Genomic DNA, 16,240 nt, shown 5'->3' with positions numbered 1-16,240 from the left:
TATCTTTTCTAAAAATATCAAGTAGAATAGAATAGAATAGAATAGATCTTTATTGTCATTGTCACACATGTACAACGAAACTCAAGTCAACATAAACTAAACTAATGTGGTAAATTGAATTGAATTGAATTTTTGTGAAGGCTAATGGTTATTCTACACCATTAACGTTATTATAATTATTTTATTTTATTACTCGCACACATTTGTCCTGCTACTACTTCTACATTTTTCGAAATTGCATTTTCTAATTTCATTATGAAACTAGTACCGAATCTGTTTATAATTATTCATGTGACGTCACTGCAGGCCACTTTAACCACACCTCTCCTCGTGTTACAGCAAAGCACGTATCTGATAAAGAAAAAAATCGGATGTTTTGTATATTGGTCATTGTTTATATACATTAATTTATAAAGAATTAATAGTATCTCTACAAAAACAAACACCTTTTGCTCTTTGGTGAAATAGAAAATGGAATCAAATCTAGATGACATTTGATCACCAGTTGGTAAACCAACGGATTTTATTTTTACTTTCCTTGAACATTATTTTTACTTTCCTTGACCATTATTTGATTGTACATAAATGTTCACCTTTTATTGTCACTCATTTATAAAAGCTTATCAAACTGGCCCTCCCGCGTAAGCAAAGAGCCAATCGTTTACGAACCGCCCACAGGAGATGACAACAACAAAACAGAGCGAGCGAGGCTGTTAGCCTAGTTAGCTCTTCGGTATAAACAACGGTTAAACCCAGTGGCTGATTGTTACACCACCCAGGGTTGGATATTAGAACCATTAAACGACAATGCTGCTCACGATCACTAGTCCTCGCTCACAATGACTGTCATTAACCCGAAGCTAGCCGCGCCTTCGAGCTAGTGGTGCTAAGTTAGCTCTATGTTTGCCAAAGTAACGCGACTGAGCTCGCTTGCTAGCTTGTTAGCTAGCCCACTCGCCTTAGCTAAGGTGGAGACCAACAGCGGGAGATGCGGATAAAGTGAGGTAAGACATTCCGTTTTGGGTCATTAATTCCATCGTGGAATGTCATATACATACTAATACACACATATAACTGGTAATGTCCTCTTGTTTTATTGTTTAACATCAGTTTTCATTTGGCTAATGGCTACTTAGCGCAGTTAGCAGGGGTATAATTACATTCTGGCTAACCAATGCCACTCATCAGTTGTGGAAAAGAACAGGAGTTAACTGAAGGAGAATTTACATATCCACAAAGGCAGGCTTTTTACGCACACGGACAAAAAGGGGAAAATACATGACAATCCGTTGTCCCTTATCTGACCCCCTCCAACTGAAGGGCCTCGAGATTAATGACTGGTGATTTGTCTTGTTTTTAGTATTCTTAACCCTCGAAGGTGACCGAAAGTTGAAGGTGAGCCGTGCGTAATTGTGCCGTCAGCAGCGAATTACTGGGTAAATGAATTTCTTCAGTTTACAATGGTACTTGCCTTTAATTTGGGGGGAAAATGCCCCAGAAACATTATTACCTGTTGTGTAAACACAACCTTTTGTGGCGTTTAAATAATATCTCGCATAAAAAATACAATTAGTGTTTTTGTAGCATAATTATCCCGACTTCTATCCCAGTTGCTTTTATCACTCCCAAAAATAATAGATGAGTCCTAAGATTTTTAACATGCAGTTGTCATAGGGTTTCTTAATGAAGTGATCTTAAAAGCACTTAAAACATGTAAGAGCGTGTAGTTCATAGACATAAAGGCATTTCAAAGGCCAATCCTCTTTATGGATCTCAATGTCGAGACAAGCGGGTTGCATGTAATCAGCTGAGAATTGATGTTGTAGAGAAATTATTCCCTTTGTTCATGACATAGAGAACTGTCAACTAAGAGGATGTGTTTCATTTGTGTGCTTTTGCTCTTTGCAGGGTGGCCTTGAAAGACTAAATGAACAAGTGCAGAGACCAGCGGCCGATTCAACATGAAGTTGTATGTGTTCCAGGTTAACAATGGCAGCACACTGACATTTGACACCGATCTCGCTGTCCAAACGTGAGCAAAACGGCCACTAAGCAGCCTAAAGCGCTCGTCTTCCAGCCATTTTTGACACCGTTTTGTTTTCTTTCTCAGTGTACTGGAGCTTAAACATGCCATCCAGGCGAAATATAAGATTGCAATTCAACATCAAGTCCTTGTTGTCAATGGAGGGGAATGTATGGCTGCGGAGCGACGTGTCTGCAGCTACAGTGCTGGCACTGTAAGTCGATTTTCATTTTATTTTTCGCACCAGCTGTTAAGACGAGACTGGTTTGATCCAACCTGCAGTAAAATTCTAAAATCCTCAATGGAGCCATCCGTCTTTGTCCTAATGTGTTCAAATTACGTTGCAATAAAAGGCTGCACTTCCAGTAATAACACGCCTTCATACATTGTTTTGACTCCCAATTTATTGCCGTTTGCCTCCAGGAAACAAATCCCATATTCCTGTTCAACAAGGAGATGATCTTGTCCGACCGGGATCCAACCATTCCCAAAACCGCCTTCTCCATTGAGAGTGAGATTCAGGTGAAGGTGGAAGAGTCGCTGCTGATGCCAGCTGTCTTTCACACCGTTGCCTCTCGAACACAACTCGCTCTGGTAATTGACCGTGGAGTACATCCTGAACTATTCTAGACATCACCTTTTTTTTTTTTTTTTTTTTTTAATGGAAAAGGTGCTGCATCTTTGACATGCCATTTGTGAGTGACGTGATGTGTTCTGCTTCCCGCGCAGGAAATGTTTGAAGTTGCCAACAAGCTTAGCTCGTTCTGTGAACGTTTGGTTCATGACGAACACCTCCAGCACCAAGGCTGGGCCGCCATCATGGCCAACCTGGACGATTGCACGCTGTCCTACCAGAAGCTACTCGTGAAATATGACACGGCCTACTCGACCTACCAGCACAATCTGGAAGAAATTAAGTTTAAACTGACAAAGTAAGTGTCACCACTGGGGAGATAGTAAGCACAATCAAGCACCGAATTTCTGTACTGTATATTTATATCTGTAGTACTGTATATTTAATTAACTGTGTTGGGTTTTCTGTCATGCAAGTGTAAAAAGAAGTTAACTGCTGGATCTTAAAACAACTTGACAGGCTGGGAACAGCGGTCTCCGTGATGGCCAGGATACCTCTGCTGGAATGTTTGACGAGACAAAGTCATCGAGAGCACACAAAGAAGTCCGCCTCCAGCCCGGGGAAGGATTCCGACGAGACGGAAGGAGAAAAATCCACTGAGTCGGTGCTATGTGCCCAAGATGCACGGCGGGGCCTCAAGCTACGAGGTTCAACCGAGACGTCCAAAAGCGAAGGTGCTGCTGAGAGAGACCCGCGTCAAATGAGGGACAGCGGAATGCTTCGAGCCGCGCTGCCGGACGAAGACATCCCCATGTCTGGCAACATGCCCCAATTCAATGTCACACTGTTGGACTGGATCAACGTGCAGGATCGACCTAACGACGTCGAGTCTGTCGTTAGGAAATGCTTCGATTCCATTAACAGGGTGAGCAGCTGTTTTTTATTGAGGGGGGGGCATCACAAATGTGCGGTGGGTTAAAAAAAGAAACACTTGGCATTCTTCTTCCCGACAGCTTGACCCGCGGATCATTCAACCTTTCCTAGCAGACTGTCGCGACACCATCGCCAAATTGGATAATCAAAACATGAAAGCGATCAAGGGCCTGGAGGACCGCTTATACGCGCTCGACCAGATGATTGCGAGCTGCAAGAAGCTGGTCAATGAACAAAAGGAACTTGCTCAGGTGGGTCGAGTGGATTAATGACAATAAGCGTCAACTTCGAAATAGCACAATGGTTGATGGTTTTTTTTTTTAATAATCAGCTGGCCAGTCAGATATGTATAAATGCTCCTATGGATCTCTTACAGGGATTTTTAGCCAATCAGAAGCGGGCTGAAAACCTGAAGGACACATCAGTTCTGCCCGACTTGTGTCTGAGTCACACCAACCAGCTGATGATCATGTTGAACAACCACCGGAAGCTGCTGGACATCAAAAAGAAGTGCACCACTGCCAAACAGGAGCTCGCAAACAACCTTCAAGTCCGACTCAAGTAAATGCCCCTCGTGCTTTCCGTTCGCTCCGTGCTTGTTTTTTTACGACCCCGTCGTCTTAACCTTTGCAATAGATGGTGTTGCTACGTGATGCTCCACGCGGACCAGGATGGCGAGAAGCTTCAAGCTCTGCTGCGACTCCTCACTGAGCTCCTGGAACGGGTGCGCGTGGTCGAGGCCCTCAGTACGGTGCCGCAGATGTACTGCTTGGCGGTGGTGGAAGTCGTCCGGAGGAAAATGTTTATGCGACACTACAGAGAGGTCCCTAATAATATTCACCGCATTCTTTTGCTGCCTTGGCTGTGATTAGAACAATTGCCAATGCCTTTTCTTTTCCCAGTGGGCCTATGCACTTGTGAAAGATGGCAAACAACTGTACGAGGCAGAGAAGTTCAAAAGGGAGAACTTTGGGAAACTCTTCAGTAAGGGTGCTGTCATCTGTTACTCGTTGACCTCACAATCCATCGACATCATTACCTTGCTTTTGTTTTTTTCAGGAAAGTCTTTCCTGAGAAACCGCTTGTTTCGAGGGTTTGACGCGTGGCCTCCGACATCGTTTTGCGTAAGGCTTTATGTTTCTTGAAGGAGAGCATTTCAAGCTGGAAATATGAATCCGTTTTGCTCACTCTGCTCTCGATTGTTCACAGACACGAAAACCGCGACGATTCGATGACGAACTCCCCGACATCTCCCTCGATGACTTGCAGTACTTGAAATCGTGCTGTCCTGTGGAGGTGCAGCCTTTCCTCATGTAAGCATTTATTTACCAGTTAACCTTGTTGTGAGAATACCATCGTATATGTTCAATTCATTTCAAAATTCATCTCAATCTGTTGTCTCGGTAGGGTCCCGACAATGTGCGACTTTGATCCCTTGAAAGAGCACACGGAGAAACTCCATAAGCTGGTCCAAGCTACGCAGAGTTTGGACGACATGTCTGAAACCATCACGAACATGCTGAGCGAACAAAGGGTAACTTGTTCATATTTCAAAGCGTGGGGATTTGTAAAACCTTCACATATAATCGAAAGATCACAAATGTTATTTTTGAAGTGCCGCAACTAATCACTTTGATCAGATTTGTCGTCACTGTGTTTTGTCTTTGAAGGGGTCATGTAGCCAGAGCACACACGGGTCGGCAGCGAGCCCGTGTGGCCAGGCCACAACCTTCAACGCTCCCGCCTCTCTCAGCCTGCGAGGAGCCAGCTCGCATCCGCTCCACGTTACCGCCCCTTCCGAGGACCTTTCTCCGGACAGCATCGACGCACAGACCTTTGACTTTGAGACCATCGGCCATCCCAACATGGATGCCGTCATGCACCCCGGGTCCCTCGACCTGGATTCCCTGGCAGAGAGCCCCGAGTCCGACTTTATGTCCGCCGTCAATGAATTTGTGATCGAGGGCAACCTAACCTCCCCGAACCCCATCAGTGACCCGACCAGCCCCGAAATGATGGTGGAGTCTTTGTATTCATCCGTCATCAACGCCATTGACAACAAGCGCATCCAGGACACCACAACCCTGGAGAGGGAGAACTCGAGAATCGCCGAGCTCCATCAAGCCATCAACAGCTACCGATCGGCCGCCGAGGAGTCCCACTCCAACCTGAGGTGCGTGAAGGACGACCTGTGTCGCCTGCGAAGTCAGATCTCGAAAGAGCAAAACGACTTTGGCTTCGCCCTGAGGAGTGTGAGCTCAGAGGTCCGCGACACGGTGGACAACATCTGCCAGGCGCTTGAGCTGGAGCTGAAAGAGCAGCATCGGAGCGAGATGATGGCCGTTCGGCAGGCGTACGACAAGCAGGTCCGCTCGCTAACTGAGGACAACCGAGTCAACCAGAATATCGTGCGAGATGTGCAGCGAGCCATGCTGGACCTCGAGAGGCTGATGGAGCGCAAGGAAAAAGAACTCACCCAGCTGGAGGGCGACAAGGCGCTTTGGCTCCAAACAGAGAGCGACCTGAGAGAGAAGATCAACACGTCGGAGCAGCTGCTGGGCGACCGAGAAGCCGAGTTACAGAAACTCTTGGCTTGTAGGGACTCTCTGCAAAGTCAGCTGGAGAATTTGCATTTCCAGATCGAACTTGGCCAGCAGAAGATTAGGCAGGAACTGGAGGCTGAGGCACAGGCGCGCTTGACGGAGCTTGAGGACAGATTGAAGGTGGAACACACGGCAGAACTGGGTAACCTCACCAAGGAGCATCAGGAGGCTTTGGATCAGGTTGCTGCTGACAACATGGCCAAGCTAAAGGAAGCAACAGAACAGCATAACAGTGCCCTAAAAGAGAAGGACCTTCAAATAAAAGATCTCGAGGCTCGCAATGCTGAGCTTGCAGAGCTGCGTTGCAAAGTGGAGATGGAGTTGGCCCTCAAAGAGACAGAAATCGAGGAGGCGAGGGTCCTACTAGAGCAGACCAAGATGCAGCAGGCCGAGGCGGTGAGCTCCCAGGTAGCGGCCCAGACGCAAGTACTCAACGACGATCTCGCAAAGACGAAACAAGAACTCCAGGTAAAAAATGAGGAGTACGAGTTGGACCGAGCCCAGGTGAAGAGCCTCTTGAAGATTGAGAAGGACCACTGCATCTCGGAGCTGGTGGAGAGACACGAGAAGGAGGTGGCTCTGTTGCGAAGCGAATTCTCGGCCCTGCAGCAGCAGGCTCAGGATGCTGACAGGAGCCACACAGACCGAGTGAAGAACCTCAAGCAAGAGTTGGACCAGCAGGTATCTGCTGCCAATGAAGAAAAGGAACTGCAGTTTAGGAATTTCCAAGAACTGGAGCGAGAGTTGAGGACCGCGAGCAGTAATTTGCAGGCTGAAAACCAGCTTTTATGTAAAAGGCTCGAGGATGAAGCCTCCGACAAAGCGTTGAAAGTGTTGCAGCTTCAAAATGAGGAGATGCAAAAGAGGCTGACCGACCGGATTCGACAACTTGAGGATGAGCTTCATAACAGGCAGTCATTCGCAAGGTAAATCAATGTTTTGACAAATTCACCACAATGGCATTTTCTACTTCGTCAACTTTGTAGCCGATCGCAAGTGCGTTGGCAATCTAAAAATTGCGCCTTCTGCTTCTCAGCGACGCGGGGCTACCCTTGTGCGCCGAGAGCCGCGCAGACGCTCCTCTCTCTCTGGACTCGGCTCTGCAGCAGGAGAGGACCTCCCTGCACACCCAGCTGGAGCTCCTGGAGAGAAGAAAAAACGAGGAGATCCAGAACCTCAAGACCTACCTGATAGCCGAACAACAGGTTTGTACTTGCGCTATTCTTACCATGACTTGGGTTGCTCTGCTTATATGACAAAGAATATTTACTGTATTACATTGTGTCATTCATAAGACAAACTTCAACACTGTTCTGACTCGCGAGAGGCTGAAGAAGGAGCAAATCATCAACGAGCTCACCGAAAAGCTGCAGAGCGTCACCCAGCAGCAGGAGAAGGACAAAGGTGAGCGCCTCCCACGTTCTCCCGTGAAAAGCAACGGACGACCAACTTGATTGTTTGTGCTCGTAGCTCTGATAGAAACGCTCTCTGAGGACCGAGCCAGCGTGATGCAGGAGAAGAAGCACCTGGAAGAGGAGCTGAACCGGTTGCGCGGCACCGCCCTGGCCTCCTCGGCCATCTTTGTCGCGCACGACGTCAGCGGGGCGTGCTCGTCCGTGGTCGTGGCCGACGGGGACAGACTAGCCTCGGTGGCCACCTTAAGGGACGACGGGGATGTCGACTCGGCCGTGGAGGCCAGCATGGTGACAGTCCAGTAAGCATCTCATCGAGACACAAATCAAAAGAAATCGGAAAGAATCCCATCACGGATGCCTTGCATACCTTGCTTCGACTTGTTTTTGTGTTTAGTGACAACATCTTGATGTCTGAGGAAAAGCAGAGGATACTCCTACTTGAGAGGGTATTTATTTACGCGCACCTAATTAGCGTAGCATTAGCATCACTTCACCAAATGGTTCAGTTCAGTTTGAAAAATGGAAAAAAATCACTCAAAAGTTGCTCTTCTTTCAACGTGCAATGACGGATTATATATTTGTGTGGTCTAAACAATATCATCAATGATTTCTTTCAGACTTTACACATGAAGGAGGAAGAGAACAAGCGGCTCAGCCAAAGACTGGTCAGTCCGCCTTTGCTGCTATGCTCAAGCTTTTCCGTTAGGTGGCAGTAGCATCAAAGACTCTAAATAATTTTTGCCTTGATTTGAACTGAAGCATTTAAAACACAGCAGATGTACAAAATATGGATTTTAAATAGCTTTTTCTTCTTTTTAGATGTCTCAAAGCATGTCTTCTGTGTCCTCGCGGCATTCTGAAAAAATTGCCATCAGAGAGTAAGTGAACAAAATAAAAATTTCCCCAAAAGTCGACGCTTTCAACGAACATGCCGGAATGATGCACTTGATTCCATAATTGTCTTCATGCCTTTTTGTGTTTACCCACCTCAGTTTCCAGGTAGGCGATTTGGTTCTCATCATCCTGGATGAAAGACACGACAACTACGTGCTTTTCACTGTCGGCCCGACGCTCTACTTCCTGCACTCGGAGTCGCTTACTGCGCTGGACCTCAAACCAGGTTAGAGTCAGGGCTTTGGAAACAGTCCTTACTACTTTTTTTTTTTTTTTTTTTTTAAATAAATGCTTGTGTCTAACAAGTGTGCATGATGTGGTTGTGTAGCCTCGGGGACATCAAGGCGACCGTGGGTGCTCGGAAAGGTGATAGAGAAGGAGTATTGCCAGGCTAAGAAGGTATTTAGCTCTCTTTAAGGTGGAAATTCTATTTTGTTGGCTCTGTTCGGAATCACTCCCTAGCTACTATATCGTGACTTTGCAATTTTCGAGTGCCTATATATTCCACAATGTGTCTTGGAAAGTAGTCTGGAAAATCAAAATCACATGCCGCATTGTGCCGAGACAGAAAAATGATTTTCCATTTCCAGGGCATTGTTTAATCAGCCGGGGTGCGAAAAACCCCTTAAATGAAGTCGAGCGACATATAAGTGCTCAGTTTGATTTATTTCCATCAAATATACTCATCTTAAAATGATATGATGTTGGTTTTATTATTTGTGCAGTATTCATGGCAAAAGGTAGTCCGATACATAAGATAGGCAATAAATAAAATGATATAATGATTTCAAACACAACCGTGTTTTTTGGGGGAGCGTCAGGCCTCACAAAAATTCTTCCTGTCTTCTCTTACCAGGCCCAGAACAGGTTCAAGGTTCCTCTTGGAACCAAATTCTACAGAGTCAAAGCTGTTCCGTGGAACAGAAGAGTATAGTAACCGTGTCAGAAAATGTAGACATCAGACCGCACCCTGAAGACATAACATTTCACTTGAAAGAACTTTTAAAAAAAAAAAAAGAAAAATGTCAGCATCATGCAATTTTTAAGTCCGAAAGCTCCATCTGCTCCCAGTTCTGTTTTGTTTGTATTATTTTCAAGTTAAATTTGGGTTTGTGGACCAAATGCTATTAACATAATAATTAGGGCGTGGCCCTAGACACTGTGGCATCAAGCCACATGACCTGCGTGTAAAAACAGAACAAAATGTAAGCGGCATTAGTTCTCAGCATTATCAGCATTTGTGGAAAATACTGTCATGACTAAAATAATTAAAGAAAGAAATATATACATTACATTTATTATGATTCTAAATGTGTATGGAGGAATGTTCATGGCATGCATATTGATATGTTTTCTTTGATTTGACTTATCCAGATAAGTGTCGTAGTGGCAAAATGTAGTTGTTCCTCACAGCAAAGCAGTCAGGCCCTCTTGTGAATAACTGACGTGTATATTATTAACGCTGAGCTGAGTGGGGGGGGGGCAAACAAGTCACCTTTGCAATCCTGAAAATGCACTTTGAGAAAAAAAAATGAAACAGTCAACCAAAAAAAAAAAAAAAAGAATCGTTTCGGGAAGCAACTGAGCTGCCGTGATTATTATTACGTCAATGATCATGCACAAACCTTCCGGTAGAAAATGTAGAAAGGAACCGTGTGTGACCGTGTTTCATGATGAGACGTCATTGTACATCAGCCATCAGATCTCACGTGTAATAAGAAAAAAGACTGTATTGCAAAAGAAGAGTTTTGAAACAATAAAGGATGGATCCCAAAGACGCTTTTGCGTGTTTCATGCAGAAAAATCCCAATTTATTGCGTTTTAGACTGAACGCTTGCACTGCCTTTAACTTAATTCAGGTTTACTCGCAAAAACAAAAGAGCAACTATGATGTCATGAAGCATAAGAGAGAAGGTAGCATTAAAAGATGAACGACAAAAACATTCTTAAAAATGCTTCTGAAGCTGCTGCACTTGTTTTTCCTTTTACCCAACTGCAGTTCCACATAGTAATATAATAATATAACATTTACTTAGCGTCATAAAGTGCCTTAAAAGTAATTCTTAGTGACTTTGGGGGGGCATCTATAATAACAAATTGCTTTAATCACACCTTTCCAACACTCGGGGGAATTGGGCGGACGATATAGCACATTCATTTGCCTTTTGAGGAAGCGTTGCAGTTGGCACACGGCTGCAGGCAACAGACTTCAATAAGGCTTCAAACAGGGGGGCCCGGGAACGCCGCGGCCCTCACGGAGACGCGAGCCCACCAACATCACTTTCCCAGTTCACAGCGGGGTGCATCGCAGCTCGCCGCCGAGCGCTCCCTTACCATGTGGGTCTCGGGGTGTTTGAACAATGTTTAGCTCTATTTCCTCCGCTCAGCATAAGCCTCTTGTCACGTTTTGGATGGCTCCTTCATAAATTGATGGTGTGATTCCTACCATTTTCGGGACAGGCCTGAATGACAAAATATGCAACACAACATTCGATACCGAGGTGGCTGGCAAGCGCCGAGCATGTGCACTGGACAGGCTCTTAGTGTAAATGTTTACAACCCCCTGCTGAGCTCGGTGCCGCCTGGAGTCGCTCTCGTCAGGCTGAATGGGATGCCGTGTTGCCATGTGCGCCCGTTTCCACTGAAACCTTCTCCCCGAAAACACTTGACGACCCCTCCTCGGCGCAGGCCAGCTTTTAATTGGCTAGAGAGGAGAATGGACTGGACACCATAGCGGGCGCCTTTGAGCTTCCGTATTGTTTGTAATCGATTTAAATAGCTTAAAAAAATATCTACAGTAGATGAATAGATACTTTCTTCATGCCGTTAGGGAAAACAAATGGAAATGTAGCACAATGGAAATTGTTGGGAAGATGTGCTTATAATTCGGAACAAAAGTAAACTGTTAAATAGTGAGTGGTAAAAATGGAACATTTGACATAAAATATGGGGAAAAAAATAATGAACATCACCAAAATCAAATTTAGAAATGCTCAATTTATTATTTTGTAAACCATTTAGGGCTGCAAATAGAGATTTTAATAATCGATTAATCTGTCGAGTATTTTGTCACTTAATGAATTCAAAAACGTTTTAATTTCCATTCCTTTATTCAAACAGAACATTCTTAAAAGAAATTTGAAAGTTGACTTATTGGATACAATCAGACAACTTTTACTTTGTTGCCTTTAAAACAACCTGTTACCCGGGCAGTTTTCTGCCTTCCCCTCTGCCCCACTGTCTTTCGTATGGTGTTCCGCAGGGTTCAATGTTATGGCCCCTGCTGCTTTCATTGTATTTCCATCTTAAGAAAACAGTATTTCAAATTAAAGCCTGGATGCCGTCATGGCACCAAATCACCTTTTTACCTTTGAAGTAAAGCTTCTGCTTTCACAACAAAACTTAGAACCTGCCTGGGTTACTGTCATGCAATTCGCAGAATGTCTGATACATTTGAAGTAGTCAACTTCAGCCATCTCAATGTCATTTGATCAGGTCAGGTCTGTTGAATTCAGCTTTAAATGGGCCAATGTAAAGAAACGCCACAATGCCTTTTGTCCCCATGTCAACATGCGGGCCGCTGACGCTAAATGAAGATTTAGATGAGCGCACGGCAAATATCAAGACGATGTCGGCGCTGATTCACAAAGAATGTCAAATCTCGCCCTTTTGTCACGCGCATCATCCGCTGTTTGCAGATAATACACAAGTTTTATTTGATTCCCTGACACTCCGCGAGATAGATGCGGCTGTAAATAAACAAGCATTGTTTGGAAGAGGGGGGGGGGCAGCAGGGGGTGGGGGTAAATATATGCGTGAACTTCAAATGACAGATGAATGAAAAGGAATAGGCAAGCCTTCACGTAACATTTTTATATTTTTGAAATCTAAATGAATGCCAGCGTTTGGAAGAAGAAGAGCCAAGGGGAATTAAGGCTGAAAGTGCAAAGCTAGGAGGAAATCGACTTAATGCCATCACATTTCCGCCCTATTCATTGCCTGAGAGAGAGATTAGGTTACATATCTGCTGTCAAGTGGAGAAGTTCACCTAAACACAATGATGATCAAACAGACATGCTTTAACAGACATGCTTCATAATCTCATCCGCCATTGTGCCTCGACTACAGGTTGAGGAGGAAATCTTAGACAGGGCCAGATTAAATGTGTGATGAAATGTCGACGAAATATGACTGGAAGCCTGCTTGAGTTGTTTTTTTTTTTTTTTTCTTTCCCTTTCTTTCTTTTTCTCCTCAACCCACATAATCGCTATTAGTAACACACGCATCCGCATGCATTTGAAATTTCAACACATTTATCGGTTCGGGATTGGAAATTGTCACCAAGTGATGGCGGCGTTTTATGGCTAATTAGCTGCGTGAAAGGGGAGCTTTTGAGACTCCCTCGCAAAGGAGAAAAGTGCGTAGGTTTGTGTCGTACCCAAAAGGCACATTTGCAGAAAAGTTTGGCGGCGAACGTCGAGTGTGGCTAACGAGATGAAAAGTGGATCCGTGTTTGCGTTTTAAGTCAAGTTTAGATGATGTTTGAGAACTACGGAGAAAAAATCATCAGAAAAAAAGTAGCATGAGTAGAAAATTGTCCCCCAAAAAATCTTTTTTTGTATTAGGAAGGCTTTTAATGTTGGGCAAATATTTATATAGCTTTTATGTCCATGATTTGAATCAAAATTTGCAAATCCATAAAAAAAAAAAAGAAATCTCATATAAATAGCTAAGTGATTGGAATTTTGGCCTTTTTTTTTTTGGTGCTGTATCTTGTAAAACATTCAAGTTACCCCCCCCTCTGTTTCAAGTTGGCAAATTCTCTCCACATGAAGTTGAATCGCACGGTTAATCCTTCCAAATATAGACGCAAGTGTGGAAAATAATTATTCAAATAGCTTGTTGCACAAATCACGTTAATGTAGCGCGTGACACCGTTTTTGATTCCCCGCTGCGAAACAAAAGCAAACATTAAAAACGGCCTTGTCTTATATTTGTAATCTGCCGGCTTACGTTGACGAGTATATACGCAAACCGATACAAATAGTTTTGAAGTGTCTGGAAATAGGCGGGTGATTTCCACTGGAGGTTTTCTTTTTTTTGCAGCTGCAGCGTGGTGTCGAGCAAATGACACAAGCTTTGATGGCTTGTATAGCTTTTTGAGATGAGCCTCTTTATGCCCGCTTGCCGCGCCATTATGGCTTTGTTGGAAAGCTTGTTTACCTGCTGATAACATACACTGGTGGATTCGGGAGCAGCCATCCAAAAATCTGCTGCCAAAGTCACTCAAGTCTCATTGTGCCGCAGCAAGGGGGAAGAATGAAATGTTTACGCGGAGGGGAATGCAAATGCTAAATGTGAAATCAAACTATGGGACCAATGAGGGATCAGAATAACTTTGCCAGGTTTTATTTTTAGCCCCGTTGCAATGCTAGATTTGTGCAACTCTCTCTATCGTTTAGCTTCGGTGCAATTGGCTTTGCTCAGTGGCTGAAAAGACTCTAAAACTGCAAGGTTCTTTGTCTGCCCCAGTAAAACAAAATATCTCCTGGGCCTGCTACAATCTAGGAGGCGTTTTATACCCAATTCGAATTTGATATCTCTTTTCTATCTATTTACATCACTGCTTTCATTGACTAAACTTCTGGGAAAAAAAGAAAAAAAACACCGCCAAACAAGTCGTCGTTTCAGAAACTGAAAAATTTGAGATTTTTGCGTGTGTGTGAATCGTGGTAATGTTGAAAATCATTCCCAAGGTGACTGGACATTTTCTAATCGAAGGAATTATTTGAATCTGTTGGATGTGTCATAAGGAAATTTGAGGTGAAAACAAATTGTGGAATAACTTTGAATTGTTGGAATGAGAAAAATAATAGCCCTCAATGCCTACATTTTTGGAATATTTTGAAATCGGAGCGGTGAGACTCGGTTGAAAAATGCGGAAGAAGCAGCATTCTAAAAGTGAGAAGAAAATATTTAGTCAAATGATACCGAAACGATTCATCGATTTTCAAAGTAATGATCTGAATTTGAAAATTGATTAGTTGTTGATTACTTGTTGCACCTCTAATCTCAAGTAGCAAATTGATGGATTAACAAATTGTTCTAAGACCTCATTTTACTACCAGCGATAGTTCTTTGAAATGACATCAGACCATCCAGTACCGATTGGAAAATAGCCCGCAAATAAAATACTTACATTTTTGCTTTCCATCAGTAAATTCCGGAGCCATCGCGCGGCTCATTTAAAAATGCAGTGCGGCGTCGGCCTTCATTTGAAGTGTGAAAATCAAGCAGTTCAAACCAATTGAGAGCCGCCCCGCTTTACCTTCATCTTAAAATTGAGATTGTCTCGCACAAGACGCGCTACTAGCTACAATCAATCGTATGCTTCCAATTGAGATACAGAGAACGGGATGCGGCTCCATCTGGCGCCAACCTGACGATAAAACGCCATCAAAAAACGGATCAAAAAGCGCCCCGGCTCATTTGTGATACCTCACTCTAATACGCGGGAAAAAAACCAAAGGGGTCAAGGGATACCCCCTTTGCTTGGCGTCATAAAGGAGCTTGGCCAGACCTTTGTTAGCCGAGCAGGCAGGTCTCCAGGGGGCCAGCAGGACCCCACAGACGGGCGTCGAAGGGGGCCAGGTGACCCTGTCTCCGAGGTTAGCAGGAAACACTAAAGAGGGATGGGCCGCGAGCTGAGGAGCCACCGAGTGCGAGTGTGCAAGGCTGGTGATGGCAGCTGTCAATGGTTTGGAAGGAGAAGCAGACAGATTGTGCGTTCTGTTGGTGCAGCCAGTTCGCCACCTGGCAGGCTTTTCCTTGTTAGAACTTCTTGCTGTTTCTCTGCTCATCACACAAATGTCGTTCCTCTCATCCGAGAAGTTGGATTTGTCGGAGTGTTTAACGCCGATTGCTCACTTGGGCGATTCTTGCAAGTGAGAGCCGGCCGGGTAATGCGAAGAATCGCCGTTGATTGAGAGGTGTCTGTGACCAAAAAAAAAAAAAAAAAAGTAGTTTTTTTTTTTTTTTTATGGGAGGTTCAGATCAACTAAATTCAGAGATACTGAACATGTATTTGAATGTAGTTTTTTGTCAGAATATTTTTTGACAGTTGCTCAATAAAATATGCTACTGTATGTTTCAATAATTAGATTTTTGTAGAAAAATTAATTCATCTCAGTCGTTAAATTCAAAATGAGAACCTCCCCGATCTTATCGTTTTGTTTGTACATTGTTTACTTCTAAATTAAAGAAAAACATCCGTGGAAAAAAAGTTACTTGCAATGTTACGAGATAAAAAGGATTCAGTATTTTTTGTGTAATCTTTTGAAAAACTGAAAGGGGGACCATTATCCCAAATTTGCGGTTTGAAAATCGTCGGGTGATCCATCATTCAGCGTCGGTGGAAAAAAAAAATCCCAAAACACAATTTTGTCATTTGTAGCCATGTATAATTAATTCCTCGATACATAGCAACTGCTTTCTGAACGTTGTCGTTCTCATTTTTGCTTTCCAAGTGATACGAATATTAACATTGTGCTACTAGTTGAACTGTGACTTGTTTTTAATTTACTTAAGAGAATTTAATCTGTTACTTTCAAATCCTATCATAGTGGTAAACACCGCTCCATGTTTCAGTTGAGTGGCGAAACAGGAAGAGCTTAAAAAGTACATTTAAAAATCAAATTTGGCAGTCAGTTCTTGTTCCAACAGGATTAGAAAAAAAAAAAATAAATAAATAAAAGTCTTTCATTGGATATAAATATATGCAAAGCGAGTGGTGTGGTGA

The 16,240-nt window shown here is 43.8% G+C and overlaps 1 protein-coding gene across 2 annotated transcripts; it reads left to right on the top strand.

Moving 5' to 3' along the window:
- The first annotated feature begins 674 nt into the window (after window positions 1–674).
- Window positions 675–10,219, top strand: rb1cc1 (RB1-inducible coiled-coil 1). Of its 2 annotated transcripts, none has more exons than XM_037277177.1 (23): window positions 675–1,004; window positions 1,909–2,032; window positions 2,111–2,237; window positions 2,447–2,617; window positions 2,753–2,955; window positions 3,117–3,522; window positions 3,611–3,781; window positions 3,907–4,091; window positions 4,167–4,353; window positions 4,433–4,514; window positions 4,590–4,654; window positions 4,740–4,843; window positions 4,938–5,064; window positions 5,201–7,059; window positions 7,170–7,338; window positions 7,429–7,537; window positions 7,604–7,847; window positions 7,943–7,994; window positions 8,166–8,213; window positions 8,368–8,426; window positions 8,541–8,668; window positions 8,771–8,841; window positions 9,299–10,219. In XM_037277177.1, the coding sequence occupies exons 2-23, from the start codon at window positions 1,962–1,964 to the stop codon at window positions 9,374–9,376; spliced, it is 4,716 nt and encodes a 1,571-aa protein (XP_037133072.1). In that variant the 5' UTR covers window positions 675–1,004; window positions 1,909–1,961; the 3' UTR covers window positions 9,377–10,219. The 2 variants fall into 2 exon arrangements, with proteins under 2 accessions (XP_037133072.1, XP_037133071.1); XM_037277176.1 differs by having other exon boundaries at window positions 4,433–4,520.
- Window positions 10,220–16,240: the final 6,021 nt, after the last annotated feature.

Source organism: Syngnathus acus, chromosome 17 (genome assembly GCF_901709675.1).
Source record: "Syngnathus acus chromosome 17, fSynAcu1.2, whole genome shotgun sequence".
NCBI classification, from domain to species: domain Eukaryota; kingdom Metazoa; phylum Chordata; class Actinopteri; order Syngnathiformes; family Syngnathidae; genus Syngnathus; species Syngnathus acus.
The sequence above is the reverse complement of the archived record's forward strand: the minus strand, read 5'-3'. Positions and strand labels throughout refer to the sequence as shown.